General features: G+C 41.1%; 1 protein-coding gene across 1 annotated transcript; it reads right to left on the bottom strand.

Annotated features, from left to right (window-relative positions):
- Positions 1–8847: 8847 nt before the first annotated feature.
- NME5 (NME/NM23 family member 5) lies at positions 8848–18168 on the bottom strand. The gene is made up of 4 exons (XM_019620316.2): positions 17961–18168; positions 17505–17605; positions 16402–16520; positions 8848–13353 (listed from the first exon to the last, which is right to left on the bottom strand). Exons 1-4 carry the CDS (start codon positions 18101–18103, stop codon positions 13267–13269), a joined length of 450 nt encoding a protein of 149 aa, XP_019475861.2. The 5' UTR covers positions 18104–18168; the 3' UTR covers positions 8848–13266.
- Between the last annotated feature and the right edge of the window lie 15 nt (positions 18169–18183).

Below are 18183 nucleotides of genomic sequence, written 5' to 3'. Positions count from 1 at the left end.
TATGCAAAAGCCAAAGACCACATGCAAAGCGAGGAGAACTTGGGAGAAAGCTAAGTATCAGTCCATGAGATCAATTTCCACTTCTTCACATCTTGCAGAGTGAACGCTGAGTCTGAGCAAGGACAGAAGACAACAGTGTGCCCCTAGGGCCACCCCTTGACACACATACTGCAGTACAGGGGGAGCAGAGCCCTCTCCCCCACCACTGCCTGGATACAACAGCCATCACTTCTCACTAAATTCCCTACAAAACAATAGAGATTCCAGGTCCTGATCCATCAGGTGCTGCCAGGGCGCACCCCAAGCACTTGTTTTCTGTAACCACACACTGTGAGCACGAGGGCTAAGAAGCTGCAGGCTGCCAGTCAGGCTGACCTCATCATTTCAGACATGTTTCTATCAAAACAGCAAAATCTCACATACCAGTTTTCAAAATAACTGATGACACACAGTAAAGTGAAGTCTTGTCAGCTGCGGGTTGCAAAGGCTCAGTCTCTAACCATAACACCACAAAGGGACTGGTGGTGTCTTTAAACCTGAACACATTTACTCCTGATTACCTGAAATCAAATCAAATTTAGGACACTGACCCCAACCACCTGAAATCACTTCATGTTTGTGAAGAAGGGGGACCTGGTTTTAGAAATGCTTGAGGAGGATCCTGATTGCTTTACCATAAGAAACATAACAATCCCAATTCCAATGAAGAAATAAAACAATCTACAGCAGATGCTGTATGAACTCAAACCAAAGTCCCAGTACCCTAGAGGGCTGCTGCTCAGAGCCCTGCCTGCCCACATTGCCAACAAGGTGACTGCCAGCAAGATGAGCATCAAGCCTGTTTAATTCACAACTTGATAGTAACGACAAGAGAGGGAAATGGAGCCAGGAAGGCTGCGTGAGGACAGACTGCTCACATGGCTCTCTGGGAAGCATTTTCAGGGTGGCTGCATTTTGGCCGAGTGCTCACTCCCTGCTGTGGGATGCTCAGAAGCCCCATTGCCCCACTACAGCCCTCCTCTATTCAAACCCGCTTCACTTCAGCTGTTAAACTCTTTGCTGGGTGGATTAGCTTTAAATTATGCTGCCAATGCCCTTTCATGGATTATAATTCTGTACGAGATGTTTGCTCTGTATCCTCCCCTCGTATTAAAGTGTCAGGAGTGCATCCCCAGGCCATCCATCTTGAACGTTTCCGCATGGGCTTGGCAATTCTCTGACATGAATATTATGGCTCTCAATGCCAGCCTCCATCACTCAAGCTGACAAGTGTTAGATTCTCCTCTCTTCAGCAGGGTAAGGGACCTTTTCATATGCAGCGTAGATTCCCCGTCATGCTGCATCTGTTGCAACGAAACCAGGGATCGCCAGCAATTCCCTACAGCCTTAGAAAACAACTCACAGGTCCTTTTCAACTTGCAAAACCAAGCCTTAGCATGACAAAGTTAAAGGCCCTTAATCAACCTCCACTAATGCCTGTTCTGTAGAGGAGGATGTAAAAGCATCCATGCGATGCCTTCGGTGAGATTTATTAACGGACGGGCTTTCAAGGAAAGATTGTGGATTTGGTTGCCAGCTTGCTGGAGCATACAGAGATTTTTGTGACCAGTTAGTGACTTCAAACCAATTCTAACCCTAAGCAACACTTTTGTAGGCGAGGTGCTTAAAGTTAGACCCCCAAACTTCCTCCTTGATTTTCAGAGCTGCTATGCACGCACACTCTCACCTGGAACACAGGAGCTTCACTCCACCAGTGCCTTTCAGGGAGCAGGAGGAGGAAATGGCCCTTTATGCCCTGCACTGGACACTCCATATGACCAGAATAAAACTGAATCCGCTGGAGAACTGCCTCCTAATTCAGTTCAAACCCTTCCTACCAAATTCACATTACTCCAGGTCTTTGGCTAAACCAGGGCCTAGTAATTTTTTCTCTCTATTGAGCAGAAGTATTTTCTTAGTAACTTCACCCACCTTCTCATAGCACAGCCCTGTGCAGTGGCTCGCAGCCAGCACAACCCAACAGAAACTTGTTAACACCTTTTCAGCTCGGTCTTATTAAAGTCAAGGTAATTAAGAGCTTTGCTATTTACAAAACAAATCCTCTCTGTAACACCTGAGAAAAAGCATTACAAGTGTTTCCCAAACACTTCTCAGCTGGGGAGAACACCTACGGTACCCATCTGCAGGGTGGTGCTGCAGCTGCCCTCCCTGTTGGAGGGGATGAGCCCAGGTTTGGGGAGCATTTGTGCCACACTCCTGTACAAAAGGCACAGCGAGTCTGCTGGGCAGGGTTACAAATCAGGGAGAGAAGACACCTACAGTAAGGCAGGGTGGAAATTTGCTGCCTGCCTGCTGGTCCTTCTGCACTTCTGCTGCAGGCACATGGTGGTGCATGAGAACCTCTTGTGTATGAGGCAGGTTGTTCTCTCCAGATGTCCCCACAGGTGGCTGGAAGCAGTAGGTGACCTACCTCAGGTGTGCACCTCTGCAGTGAGCCACAAGCTCGATCCCACCCCACCCTTTCCCTTTTCTAGTTCCCTGTTTTCTCCTAGGACACATCCCATGTCCCCCACTTTGGCAAAAGTGAAGTAAATCCCCTCTTTTCAAACAAGCCTGGAGGAGATGAGCCCTATAATGGGAGATTATGGAAGATGTCATGGATTATGGAAGTGCCATCAAATAAATGCTAGATGCTATGTAGTCTCAGAAGTAATTCCTTCTTCTCTTTTCCCCCAGACACACAGTGCTTTCCTGGTGGCCTCTGGCTTATGAACAAAAAAGAGGATGGAGCAAAAAAATCTTACTTGGATGCAGTGTTTCTGCTGGGGCAGCTTCACATGGGAGCACTCCTGGCCTAAGAGGACCTCAACCAAAGACTTCTTAGGATTTAGAAAAAATCCAGTCTGAAGTCTGTATCGTGTTCAGGCCCCAGTTCAGCTCTTCCAGAGGCTCTGAAAGGCAGAGTGGAGGGCATTGGTGGGAACCCCAAGCACAGTGGAGAGCAGTGGTGGCTGCAGCTGGGGGTGTTCACCAGATGCAGGTGAGAGAAGAGAGGAGCAGCAGTTGTGTGGGCCAGAGTGGGACAGAAAATGAAAGACAAGAAACCCAAGTCTATTGTGGAAGGGGAATGTAGAGGTTTACAGGGAAAAAGAAATAAGGGGAAAGAGAGAGGGAAATATTAGGTAGTATTTTAGCCTTTCTTTTTTTCTCTCATCTTTTTTCACTATCCTATGCAGCGTGAATTGAAGCCACTTGTGGGCATGTACAGGAGAGAATAGCTCATCGGGGGACATATAACCACAGAGCCCGGACAGTATACAGCCCTTAATTTCCTCCTCTAATGCTTTCAATAGCTCACAGAATGCCATAAAAGAGATAATGATGAGGTCAGAGGAAAGACTGTAAAACAATGGGGCACAAACCATTACCCCTCTTGGGCTCAGACTCATGGGCTGGGGTGCTTCAGCCAGCTGTGCGCTTGGGGCAGCTGCTGTGCTCCACAGCCATCGTGTCCAGCACTCAAACCATGCTGTGATGGGTGTCCTGGTCTGACACATCAGGCTGTGAAAGTGATGGAACTCCTGTGAGATTTCAATCTCATCCCACAGCTCAGCCAGACACAAACAAGGATGAGGAGAGCAGTTGTCCTGTCTCTTCCCAATTCCACAGACTTTCCTAACTCACAATGCTCCTGGCCTGACGTTTCCAGTTGCTTGTCCATCAAGGGAAGATGACAACTTTAGACACACCAATACCTATTTCTCTCCCTTTTGCCCAATGCCTTGAAGTTAAATCTCCTGAGCCAGTTTTGCATCTCCACTCCTGCCAGGCAGAAGTTCTGCTGGCCAGCTGCCACCACCCATTACAGGGACAAGGCACCTCCTCCCTATCACTAAGTGGATTTTGAAGGCAATAAGAAAGAGAGTAATTACATTAACACAGCTCCAAGTACCTCCCGAGGTGCTGAGCATTCCCAGCATTGCAGCCACTCTCTATGAAGCAGGTAATACTGGTAAGTGGTAGGCTGCAAACATGGTTCTGGGGAACACCCGTGCTGCACCAGCAGCAGCTAATACTGGGCAGGAGTGCTAGGAACACGGCACTGGGACTTGGGATGGTTTTGCTTGAACTAGCTCAAGTCCAAAAGCAAAACAACTATATTTAAACTTTGATGTGCATAAGTAAATCCCAGGGCAGAGTTGTGCTTCCCAGCTTTCAGCTGTCCTCATGGCTGTTTCTTGTCCCGTAGCCTCCCCTCGGGGCTGCCAGGGATATCATCTTGTGGATCAGCAGTCTGAGACTGTTTTATCCAACAGCCTGCTATTTAAATTCCCTGTGAAACATCTTTTGATAGCAGCACGTTCGTTTATTCCTCCATCTACTACAAACAGATTCAGGCTATGGGACTTGAATCTGGATTTGAGACAGACCCCATTGGGAGTGCTCCATCCCCATCTCTGAGGTGTGCCCAGGTGCCCAACCTGGCCAGCATCAGTGGCAGGACAGGGGATGTGCCCACCATGGGGCTTTATCTCTCTGATCTCCAGAGTCACAGATCACCACCTGATCCCTTTCAAGCAGCCCAAAGCTCTAAATTGTACCTCTTGTATCCAAACACCATCCAATCTCTTGGAGCCAGGCCAGGTACACTGATAAGGAGATAGTGTAAATGGTCACGCAAGATAGAGGTCAAAAGTCAGTTTCCTGTGGCTTAACCCAGCAAGTGCTTATTTAGGGTCTTATTTAGAACATTTCTGGTTATCTCATCTTCTGAAGGCACCATTCTGGCTGAGCATTCACCACAGTTCTGCTCCAGTGTAAAAGGTTTTGTGTGAAATGAAGTACAGAGTGCTCTGTACAATGCCAGCACTAATTTAATAAGAACTGTGGTAAAAGAAGTATTGAGAAAGATCATGAAGAGTACTGTGATAAAGGCCATCAGTTCCCTCTGACAGGAAGCTGAGCTGAGTTTTAAACCCATGGTGATCTCTGGGACACTTGTACTTTCTCTGTCCCATGAAGATGTAATTGATTTCCACATCACCATGACTCGCTCAGTCTTGCATTAAGCACTCTGCCTCATAACCAAGCTAACCACTGACAACAATTCTTCCATTCAATCTTCTGAAACTAACCACAAGAGTTTTCCCACAAAGAAACAGTTTTCCCACAGACGAGACTTTCTAGCACTGAAAATGCAATGGCTCACAGGTGGAGTGAATGCTTCAGCAATATGGCAAGAATTACACCATGGGGACATGATGGCCCCATTTATTTCATAAACCAAGTCTAACTAATGTAGCAAAATAAAGACAATCAACAACAACAACAAAAACAAAAACAGGCATGGAATCAGTTTTCCAGATGTGTCAATCAAGGAAAATTGCCCGAGCCATGTTAGTAAGCTAACAGCATGGCACCAAGTTACATAGCTGGCCCTACAATACACCAGGAAGAGTCAAGCCTGAAATAAACTATCCCATGAGCTTCCACTATTATTCACATGGGCACATCTGTTCTCATATGCACCACCACAATTTCCTCCGTATTAAGGCTTCAGATATCTTCTCAGTATGTTATCTCTGTATTTATAGTTATTCAAGAAAGTGTTAGCTCTATGAAACCTGAGACTGATGACAAAAGAACTTGATTTCCACAGCAAAAACTCCGGTACAGCAGCATTGACAGCTAGGGCCCGACTGTCCCATTGCACAGAGACTTTGGAATACTCTGAAGCAATAGCTCTGCCTCTCTCTACTGCAACATCACTTGCAAGACTTTAGCCTTCTCTCATCTCCAAGAGCCTTACTGATTTAGAAGAATGGGTTGTGACTCATTATTTCTTCCAAAGAAAAGATCCAGAAAGCGACTGCATCTCCATTAGGTGTCTGCACCTCCTGCTGTGGCTTGAACTTAAGGCACCAGAGAAGCTGCAGTATTAGCTGCACTGGAATGTTTTGGTTTTCCCTTGCTAAACAGGCCCATCTCTGCAAGTGTGAAAGTGCTTCAGTTACCAAAACACTCTTGTGAGGGGAAAAAGGGAATTTCCTTATTTTGTATTTAACCAATGGATTCTCACTTTTGATTAAAGCAAAGAGAAAAAGACATGCCTCAGCATGTTCCCTTGACACTCTCTACCAAGACAAGAAGAAGCTTTCAGAAGTTCACTTTTTCTTCTACAGATTAAACAAATTCCCATCAGCAAATTATGATCTCTGGACCACTGTGTAAAACCCACAACCTCTGTGAGCACAGCCAAGCTAACGCTGCATGTGTGCACATAAGAGACACACCTTAATTGTGGAAAATCCTCCTGGCACCAGGTACTGCTCTCTCATATGCAGGGAGGCTTGTGCATATTAATGGTCATGTCGTCTTCTTTTTTTTAAATATTCCAACTTTCTCAATGAAGAAAACCTGTAGCAGAACAGCGAATTAACACCATGTGACAATGAGATAGTGACAACGAGATAGTTGCTTTTCAATCCAGCTGGCTAAGTACAGCAAATCCAATTCCTCAACACAACAAGGGAGCGAAAACCCAGAACTCTCAGTTTGTCCCATCAGAACTTAACATCCTCAAATCACGTCCAAATTGATATGGTATCACCCTTAGTAGAATCACACGAAATTGTAATACCTACAGATGTAGCCCAACATCATCCGCTGCAGTAAATCTGTGAGAGAATACACAATACACCCTGTGGCACACTCACACATCTTGATGGAGGTGAATTAGCAGCGTAGGAGTTGCACTCCAGGTCTGCCAATACAAGAGACACTAACTGAGAACGCTGCTGCCTCTGCTCATTTTCACTTCCATAGCTGAAGTACGACTTCAATGTCTCCATTGCAGATACCAAACCTCCTTCTTCCACAGCTGCCTTACATGAAAGTTTTTTTAATGACTTTGCAGTTGAAGTGCTGTCTTGGCTTCAGATTATTCCCACTAGACTGAATTTGCATGTATTTGTTACTGCACTGCCTTACAAGAAGACATGCTAGCATATCACCTTTTTCTTCACCACCAGATATGCTTATGAGGTGTAAGATGAATTCATTCTTTAAGGTTACTCTGTCATACACGTTATTTTTTAAAACTAAGCTTTGTCTGGACTGAAGAAAACCAGCCACAAGTTTCTGATAGCTAACTTAGGAAGATTGGAATTCATGAACAGATTTATCTTCAGACATTACTACAGTGATAGCTGATTTCTGCATTAAAACACACAACCACACACACAGATTCTCTACACATATGCAGGTAATAGCCTCTGCCTATGAGAAAACATTTCAAAATATTATATGCCAAATGATTCCAGCCCCAAACAATAGGCAAACTTTGACAACTCAGCTGTTAAATTCCCTACTTCCACATAGCAGTAGATACTTAAATGTGCCCATCACAGCAGTGATTGCAGTAACCATCTGTTTGTGCAGTTTACTCATGTGTCTGCTCCAAAAACTAGTGCAATAGGTGCACAAGCAGTCATGCTCTAACAGATGGAGTGCTCAGCCCCTACACCATTAGGTGCATTGGATGATCATGTGAATACTTGCCTACAGTCAGATGGAAAAATCAAGCTGCTAGGCAGACAGAAGTCTGATGGACAAGCCCAGATTACAAGTCCATAGCACTAACTTGAATTCTTTTCCAAAAAAATACAATGAAGAACCTTTTCCTCATGAACTCAGAGGACATTAGATTGGGCTACACATCAAGGACATGGTGCTAGATCTCCTTAGTTACAATGGACATTTCTCACTGAAAAAATACACTGCTTTGTTTGTAAGACACAAAACTGGAACAAAAGAAAGCGATAGATTTTATTGATTCTGCTGCTGCTTCAAAGGATGACCTGAGGGGGCCCCTTGTGAATTCTCTGTACATGACCTTCACACTTGTATCATTTTTGCCCCACTAGTTCCTTTGTACAGCATTCTGCCATCTGGTGAGAAAAACTGTTATCAAGAAATTAGGTATCATCATTAAAAATACACTTACAGATTACTCAGAAAATTTCTTTCCAGGAGTGCCACGTAGTCTAAAGGAATAACATTGTGAGTAACCAGTAAAGCTGCATCACAGCTGCACTTTGTGGTAGGAGACATTCTTCTCTGTAGGTAATGACCAATGTAACACTGAGTTTGGAGAATGCCTCAATACCAGGTCAGTGCTCAGGTGAGGCAATGTTATGTTGCATTGCAGTTCATTAAAAAGGCAGTAAAAAGCTTAAGAGTTTTCACGGATCCTAACCATATGAACCTAGTAATCAGTATGATAGACTATCATTTACATGAATAGGAAATTGAATGGACATTTCATTTCCTATGCCTTTGTTGCTCCCTTTCAATTGCACTGATGGTGCTATTCAGGGAAGCCCAGCATGGTGTCTGTTTACAAGAGAACTTTGCAAAACAAAGACAGTCACGGTCAAAACTTTGTTGGTCAATTCAGTTTATTTACATGGAAGACCTCAGAAGAAAAAAAAAAAACACAATAAAGTATTCTGAAATATCCTCATGGCATAGTTTTATGGAAGTGGTGAGTTAGCAGAGGATGATCTCACAGCTATCTACATTTGTGGTGGCCACATTAAAAGCATCTGGTTTTCAGAGAGGCCTGATCAAACTTCCCTCATCCGGGCAAAAACACCATTGCAAATTTTCCTTTGCAAAATGGTCTACGATGAAGTGTTCTGCACACAGGGAACAGTATTGCCCATGTTTCACTGCGGAGAAATCAGGCTCAAGCACTCTCCTTTCAGCTGGAGTGCAGGATGTGCCATGCCAGCATCTGGCTGCATTTCAGACGTGTGTATCACATAACAGCTGAGCAGCTCTCTGTTTTTTTTTTTTTTTTTTTTTAAGCCAAAAGAATGGAATTGTTCTGAATACACCATGAAGAAACCAAGAGAATAATTGGGACCAATGTTTTTAAGAAGGCCTTGCTATGTCATATCTTCTGGTTCAGTTGCTAAATTACACTATAAAAATAAGTAAGTGCAATTGAGAGGCTGTGTTAATCTCAGAAGTTTAAACATCACCCCGTAATGACTGCTTTATAGTGGCCCACAGTAAACTACTTTATGGGGCATGCAGGAGATTTATCCACACGCGTATGCTAAATACTGCTGGGAATTTTCTCACATAGAGAAATGAGGATGACACAAAACCAAATGCATACAAAACATGGCAGTCATTCACACTGCAGCAGGAATACCACCCAGTAGGAAAGAACATTTACGACACCGAAAAGAGATAAGAGCCGATAGCCAGCACAGCAGTGAGATGTTGCTTTTGGAAGTGCAGAATTTCCTACCCTGATAATCAGTGCAGACTCTAGAAACATAACAAATAACAACCACTTCTTTGCAAGGAAATGAGAGTTTAGGCGCTGACTATAAATAAGTTATAAAGAAAAAAGGAGTGGTTTGCAGAGTTGCTTATCAAAATCAAGAGACATGAGAGCCAAATTAGGATCTCGCACATAAAAGTTCCCTGGACTTAAGGGTGAGTATACATGTGACTTTTTGCCCAGGCATTTGGGGCTGACAGACTGCACTCAATTGCCTTTAAAATTTCTCTCTGTAGTAATACAGGAGATCCACCCTGTCTGCCTCAGAGATCTCCGATTAAAAGTCTTTTAAAAAAAGAAGTTGGTAGCATAGTCTTACTTAATTTTATTTTTAAAGTAACCTGATCTCAGAACAGTACTGCAGCTACGCAAGAGTGAGTTAACCTGAAATCCTTCACTACCTGAAGAGTTAGCCTGATTTTCTCAGAGGAAAAAATGTACTGCCATACAAGACAACTGTAAGTATACCAGGCACTATATGAAGTCCTTTATATGAGTGCATCACCTCCCTCAGCCATAAAGCACTCACAAGCAGTAAAGCAAAGATCATTCTTAATCTCTCTGTGCTATCATTAATGAAGTATCATTCACCCACTTGTCTGCAAGCTGCTGTCCTCTCCCGCAGGCTGCTTCATCTTACAACAATGCCTCCTTTCTGGCTCGGAAGACCAACAACTGGCTCTCCCCTGAGCTTCTGGCAGATCTCCGTGATCACCTGGCAGGAGGCAACATAACAAGAATTTATTTGACAGACATCCTCCCAAGGAGGCTCAGCATATCAGTCATGCTGCTGACACCCTTGCCACCCAGAGGAGTTTGTCTGGATGACAGAAGTTTTCTGACTATGGGCAGCAGCTCTACCAGTGGGCCATCCAAAAGATACCAGGATTTTCCATTTCACAGAAGGGGTATTTCCTCCACATTATTTGCAGAGGGTGCACTCTTGCTGGTTAAGGACAAAAAGGATCAACATTTACTGCCCACAATTGCATGAACTATCTTGATCTGAGTGCTCTGGCTTAGCAAATTAATACTAATTACAGCCGTAAGTAGAATCTGCTGTTCTAATATGGCACTGAAAAGAACTGCAAGCTTGAGTCATTCCTTCCCTTTATACAGTGCCATGGGAGAAACACCTGTCACTTTATCACCAATCTATGAATTTTGCTTAGATCACTGTTGTTTGAAGAACAGTCAACATTAAATACTTCAGTGAAAGAACAGTTGTTCATAAGTAAGAAAGATGAGGATTTGCAAGTCTCCACGTAACACTTTTTGCCTCAGATTGTTGAATGAAAGCCCTAAGTGCCAAGCAGCAACTCGTTTCTGAAGCTTGGCATGCTGGAATGCTTGGACTTATATAGGCAAAGTGGAATTGACTTTGATTGAGGCTTATGCCATGTTTAAAGTATACTCAGGTTTCCTGGCAGTATAACTGGCCTATTAAAGTTAAAAAATCCCTTTTGAGACATGAATTCTGAACAATCATATGCTTCACAGTAGCTTAGTAGCTGTATAGTTTTGTGAATAATTTCCAAGGCAAGTGGCAATGAGCAAAACAAAAAGCAGCCAAAAAAACCAGAATTATGGAAAGAGACTGAGCTACTGGTTTTATGGACATAGCTCTATTCCAGCACTCTAGCAGTACAACTAAAATGAACTCCCTCAAAATTAAAATGCTCAATAAAACCCAATAGGCAAGGTAACTACTTGGACTCAACAGAGGTCACTAATTACCAGACAACTTGCCTGGCAGACACCAGATGATAAGGCATCTTCAATTCATGTTTTTGTTGTTGTTGTTGTTTTGTTTTGTTTGTTTGTTTTTTTCTCCCCCAAAACTATGCTTTCTCTGATGTGGATTTACAATGCTGGCCAAGCCTATAACACTGTGCCAAGCAGAAACCTAAAGCTCAATTGAAACGTGAGCAGCACTTCCTCAAGCAGCCTCTCGTACGGTGTGACAGCTCCCCCAGGGGACCAGGCCATTATGCTGCCTGTCCTCTGGGTAGGACTGTCCTGCCCACATCCCACTCACTGGTACAACTTCCTCCACATCTCAGCTGTGAGGTTTAGTTTACCAGGTCAGTATTTGTCCCTGGTGTACAGAGACATGGAATGGAATACTAGAGAACAAAACCTGTAACAGATACAGGCTTGTATGACTGATACATTATAGTGCATGGCTACAAAAGTAACATTTACAACTCCAGCTAGTTTTGCCCTTTCTCCTACACATCCAGTGTACCAAAGGACCCACACACTCACTGCAGTACCTACAAACCTTCTATAGGTATGATGTAACTGAGGCCTATTGCAAAAGACAAACTGAGAGCTCCAGCAGTGCCATAAAGGAGAAATTTATTGCCAAACTAGAACACATCTAAGTAAGCAAGCAAACACCTCAGTAACTAACAGAAGTGAAGAATGCACTGTGCATATGTTGGGTTTTAGCTTCTGGCATGTTCAAAATAGAAATGCTTTGGTTTGGCTAACAGGAAACCACAAAGTACAACTGTCCTATAATTGCAGCAATCAGACACATGTAGGGAACTGTAATTACAGGTAAGAGAAATTAGTTATAAAGAGATCTTTTTGCTGTTTTTCTAATGACCTTTTATTTTTTCTTCATATCTGAGCGTTAGGTTCAGATTGTGTTTCTTGTTTTGTTTTTGTAGAGATTGTTATCTGAAATGGCAAGTACGGATCAGTTCTCTTAGAAGATACACAATTAGCTTAGAAAAAGTTTAATATTACAGACAAATGGCTCAAATTGCTGCTAATTACTCAAGTTTGAGAAGCAATGTTTGTCATAAAACAAACTGACTTTGTTTTAGTATGAGTTAAGTCTACTCAAGTTTCAGAACTGTGAGATCAATGCTTTCTCCACACAATCCAGAAAAACCATAAAATACAAAGTTTGAAGTTAGCAGTGCAAATACAACTTTGAAGAAAACAAAAAAAGCTTCCTGCCCTCTCCCAACCAGTCCAATTACTTTAGAAATAGAGTACAGGATTAACCACTGCCTGCTGAACAGCATAGCCCCTAGCCCATCCCCTTGAAACTGTCAAATAAAACATAGTAAATTTCAAATGTAAACTACAATACAAGGAAAACAACAGAAATCAGCATACCTTTTAAGAGCAGATGAGCACAGAAAAACACCCCTACTATGAGTTGTTGCATTTAAGCACCTTTCTTTAAACAAATTTGGAAATAATATCAGCATTAGTCCCTAAAATACACCCTCTTGTGACTTCCAATAGAAATTAGAGACTGATGTATAACCACTGTGCCTTTTGTCACCGAGATGGAAAAATGTACATTCAAGGTACTTTTAATTCAGATTTCAAATTCTTTTGTCAAAATACATCAGTCTCAAGTCACCACTTTAGGAGTTGCCATAGCTCAGCGATGCAAACAAGAACCACATTTCCCAGGTTGGTAATATGCCCTCAGTATCTGTTTTCTAAGTTACATTCAGGTACCTCCTCTCAGAATGCAGTTTGTGTCTCCTAAAAAAGTGCTGGAAACAAGTCTGCCTCACAAAGTATAGACCAGCTGAATGTCATTTGGTATCTGCAATTGTCTTAATGATTTTATTTTCCCCAGACAGCGAAACCAAGATAATTAGAGAAAATAGCAGTTCAGGTAACAGCTGAAGATAATTTCACCCTTTTCTTATCACCTGACACAGTAAATTTATTACATAAGTCTACACTCTCTAAGTCAATAGAAAAGTTACTACAGCTTTTAAATTCTGGTTTAGAGTAAGGATTCCATAAAGACACGAGAGTAGTTATGACAGTAACATTTACTTCAAATAATATTAATTGCCCAGAGATACAATGAAAATGATGACATCCATCTGTAACTTGGAATGCTTGAGATGATTTCCACTGAGATCTTACTCCTGGTGTTCTTCTTCAGTGATGTAATGTCTTAACCTAGGTTTGTTAGGGTTGTGTTCCATCAGCCAGTCAGCAAGCCACATCTGTGTAACAACAACAAAAAATTCAACACCTTCTGTGGTTTTTTTTTGTTGTTTGTTTTCTCTATGAAGTGTAAGGAAAGCAATTTAAAGCATTATTTGAAGCCTCTGACACACAGTCCTACAGAGCTGTAAAATGAAGTCCTTACAGGAAAAAGAAAAAAAAAAAAAGCCTGATTTTTTCTAGATGTTCTTTTGAATCTTCACCACTTATATTGCTTTCAAATAACTCACATTATGTTTTGAAGATGACCTTTTCCTGGCATTGTCTATCCTTGTGCACAGGAATATTTTGGCCATGCTTTACACTATCTGAACAGGTTTTGAAGTTGTGTTATACACATGAAAGCGTTTAATGAAACACCACTCCTAGCAGTTATTACATATAATTTATCTAGTAATGATTTATTAAAAATGCCACAGCCTTCTGCACTGAAATCACCTTATAATGCCTAAAAATTAAAAATTAAGCATGGTGACTTTCTGAAATTCCTCCTGTAAGTTTTCTAGCAAATTGTGCTTAAGTGGGAGCATGAGGGGTAGGAATGTCTAATTTAATCTTCCAAAGTCTTGACCTTAGGCAAATCAACCTCTTTGCCTCAATTTCTCCACTCATAAAGAGAAGATTTAACACATCCTTTTTTTATTTCACAGAGCTGTTGATGATTTGTTCCTGGAATGAAATGAAATTTAAAGCCATATTGCAAAGTGAAAGAGTTGACAGAATAGTAGATCAGTAAGATAAACATCACTCTCCTCTTATTACCAGATATAAGAAAAGAGAAAGGTTTTAAAGAAGAGACAACAGGAGGAGTGCTCTGACAGTCCACACAGGTTAGTCAGCAATAGCAGCAGTAGGAATTCAGGACAAATGAAGAAGAAAAATAACGAACAAGCAAGCCATACAAATGTATGTGACAGCCCTTAAAAAGACTACCTGGGAAAGTTAAAAAAAATTGCTTGAAATTTATGAATGATAAAATTTACTCTGTTACTTCAGGGAATTGGCCAAGACAACCTCAGTGCTGCTAGCAACTATTTATGAGTGGACTGATGTTGTTTTTTTATTTCTGAAGATTGTATGAGAAACAAACAAGAGATCACAATTGGCCTAAATTCAGTTCGTGGGAGAAAAATACCTAAATATATGAACATAGCATAGAAAAAAATGCTCCATCAATTTCCTTGTGAATCACCTGGCAGAATCAAGCTGAAGAGCAATAGCCAACATATATTGCTCAAGTATAACAATATCAAATCAAGCTTATTTTCCTTTTGTGACAAGGTCACAGACATTAAGAATGTGGAAAAAAGAATTAATTTGTTTCTATTAGCATATAACTTTATCACAAGCAAGGATGAGGAAAATGGTGTAGGTGAAGTTACTAGTTCTAGCTACTTAACTGGACAAAAAAAAAGAAAAAGTGCTCGGAGTGCAGAGATTAACTGAAAACAAAGAAAATGATTTAAGGAAGTGTGGCCTACGAGTTAAGATATAGGAAAGAAAAAAATAGGTTTTTTTATTATTATTATTATAGTGAAGAAATGACTGGGGGAAAAAAAAAAAAGAGAGAGAGAGAGACAATGACAGCCTTCAGAGACACAATCGATTGCTGCAAAAGAGAGGAGATGTTACATTGTCTCCAATGTCCTCTGGGGACACCGAAGCAAAATAAACCAAAAAAATGTCTTGGGTTTAAAATTGGAGCACATGAGACTTAGGCTAACTTCTAGTGAAAGGTTTTCAACTGTATATAATTAAGCACTGAAATAGAACGCCTGGGGAGACAGATTCTCCATCATTTGGAGTGCTGAAGAACAGGCCAGACAAACGTTTGCTAGGAATGGTTATGTACAGTTGGTTTGGCCTTAGGGCAGAGGGATGGATGAAGTGACTGCTTCAGGGACACTGCATCTCAGTTTCTTAGATTTCAATGCCAGACATACAAAGTGAACAGACTGTAAAGCTGGAGCAATACAGTACATTTAATCTGACACAGGTCATAGACACACCTCAAAATGCTCTTAAGGTCTTTTTCTCTGCAATGTCTCGTGGGAAAATGCAATGTGGATTAAAAGATTGCTAATAATGCAGAATGCACCACAACTCCCAGTAAATCATCACACTGATTAATTTTCTACATTCCTGAATATGTACTAATGTGAATTACTTGAATTTTAAGAATACTTCAAGTAAAAAAAATACTGTATTTTTCCAGATGAAAGAAAGCTAATTTTATTTAGGTGCCAAAAAGAAAATCCAGTAAATGAACCATTTCCCCCCCACTGAGAACTGCAATTCATACAAAATCTTTTGTTAAAAGAGATCCTTGAGATCTCCTTTAAAGGAGGGCAAGATGTATCAACTTATTAAATAGAAAGGGTTAAGATGACATAATTTCATAATTTTCTAGAGGCCACTTTGATTATTCAAGATGGGTTTTACTCAGAAGAATCATAATTAGTTTTCCTGATGAGCTGTGGGGGCAGCCCATGTAACTGTTATCAGTGCCACATAAACAAGATAATTGTTCATCCTGAAGAAAGATTAGGTTAATATTATTAAATTAACCGCAGTGATGAAGAACAGACAGCCTTGCTAAGAACTCCACAGTGTTTTACTCAAGCTGTAACTACTACCAGGGTGATTAGCATCTAAGTAAGCTTACCTAGAATCTATTATGAGAGCTATTTCATCTCAAACTTACCTCAGAAATATTAAAGTAAAAACTTTCTCTTGGCATCATATAATAGCACCTATTTGCTTTTCCAGACACGTGTAACAACTGTGTAGGCAATAGTTTTATAGATGTCACCTAAAATGATAGTTTCATAAAGGAGGATTTCATATAGCCTTGCCCCTCATCTCATCTGTAACAAGCAAATCAACTTCTTGAAAGGCAAATGCTATCTGACTACCTCATTAGCAGTTAACTAAAACAGCACAGCTCTTTTGCAAAAGAGTAGCTTATATATAGAAAGAGGGAGCACGAATATTAATGTAAAACAAACATATCACAAAGCATACAGCACAGTGCTGACATAGCATACCATTGGATCTGCTGGCTTCTCTTTACAAAGTGCAGTGAGCCCAGCTAGTAATGTAGGATTTACATGAAGATTCAAGTAATCTCTAGCTCTTTGTCCAGCTGGAATTGGCTCCGAGATCACTGTGAAGAGTAATCACAGGTGTTGGAAAGCAACTTGTAGAGTGATCAAAGGCGGCCTTCTTTCATAGGTTGTTTATAGTACAATTAAGGTAAATGGAGGCTCATCTAAGTTAATAGTATGTAATAGTTGATAAAGATTTTCACACAACAAACTGCAAAGACACCATTTAAACCCCTTTACAATGTCCTTGAGGTAATCTTTCTAATTATAGCCAATTAGGAAAGGAGAGAAACTTAGATCATCTGGAGAAACATCTGTATCTGCAAAGATTCATTAGGATGTAGGAGAGCAAGAATATATCCCATATTGATTACTTCCTTCTTGCAGTGTGGCTCTGGTTTCTGAAAACCCTACAAATCTCATGTTAAGTCTAGCTTTGCTTGCAAATATGAAGAGTCATGGTTTAGACAAGGTAAGGCCTATAGGAAATATAACAAGCTTTTCTAGTCAGTTCCCCTTGCATCTTTCTGTCAAAGACTAAAATCATAATTCAGATGTTACTTTATAAACAAGAGACCGTCTCCCAGTCTTTCCAGGTACCATGGTCCATTTCTCTAGCATTTACCTTAGGAATAGCACCTGTCATGTGAGTGAACAGTTGCTGTTGAACAGACATTGCTCAGCCTGAGCCCAAGCAGGACAATCTTCTCAAGCCAACAGGAATTCCTGGTCTGATCACCGCCACAAAAACATGCTAGACATAATAGCTTCCAGTTTTACTTGCAGTTTTTCTGCTCCAATTCCCAAACCATGGAGTTTGAAAAGTAGAAGCACTCACTGTAACTATAATGGCTCTTCAAATAGATATTAGTACGCTTTTTGGAGGAGAAAATACCAACATAAATAAATACACATTTGCACAAAGCAAACAAGCCCAAGCCCTTCTAAATTAAATTATACCTAGAGTCTGAACAGAGGCAGTAAGAGAGAAGGATGTTATGTCTCAAAGTCTGGCAATATATATATTTTTTGTATCATTTTACCTTCTGGAAACATGAATCGAATTTCTCTTTCTGCTGAGGATATGCTGAGACTGCCATGAAGTCCATTCCTCAGATCATCAGTCCCATAGATCGCTCTCAAACTAAAAGCAAGAGAAAGAACTGCTGAGTGGGCAACTGCAAATACCTTCATAGACCCTACAGTATAAAAGCAATACACATAGGCTAAATAACAAGGCAGTGGTATGATTTGTTTTGTTTTTAAACAAATTAAGTAGCAGATTAAAATTTGTGCTCACACATTCAGCGTTCTCTGTGAAATGGGTGAATTTTACATATACAAAGGTGAAAAGTTATGTTACAAGTAATCTAAAGAGATAACACTAAAAATCATCTCATTTGAAAGAGGGAGAGTGGTAGAAGGCAGAAGAAATCCTGATCTCATTTAAGAGAATGACAAAATCCTACTGAGTCCACCAAAATCATCCAGTAAGCTACCTGTGAGGGTGAGTCATCCTAGCTTTTATGCTGTTTGATGGTCCAAGCAATTCCTTCCAGTATGAGACTGCACGATGTCTGGCAAGAACCATAGCAACTGAAGGTCCAGAGCTCATATAGGCTGCTAAGTTAGGAAAAAACATTTTTCCATATTGGTCTGCATAAAAGATGCTGCATTGCTCTGGGCTTAACTGGAGCTTCCGTTTCTGGGGGGAAAAAAAGA

The sequence above is a fragment of the Meleagris gallopavo genome, chromosome 15 (assembly GCF_000146605.3).
Source record: "Meleagris gallopavo isolate NT-WF06-2002-E0010 breed Aviagen turkey brand Nicholas breeding stock chromosome 15, Turkey_5.1, whole genome shotgun sequence".
Taxonomy (NCBI): domain Eukaryota; kingdom Metazoa; phylum Chordata; class Aves; order Galliformes; family Phasianidae; genus Meleagris; species Meleagris gallopavo.
This window is presented reverse-complemented; position numbering and strand designations above follow the sequence as displayed.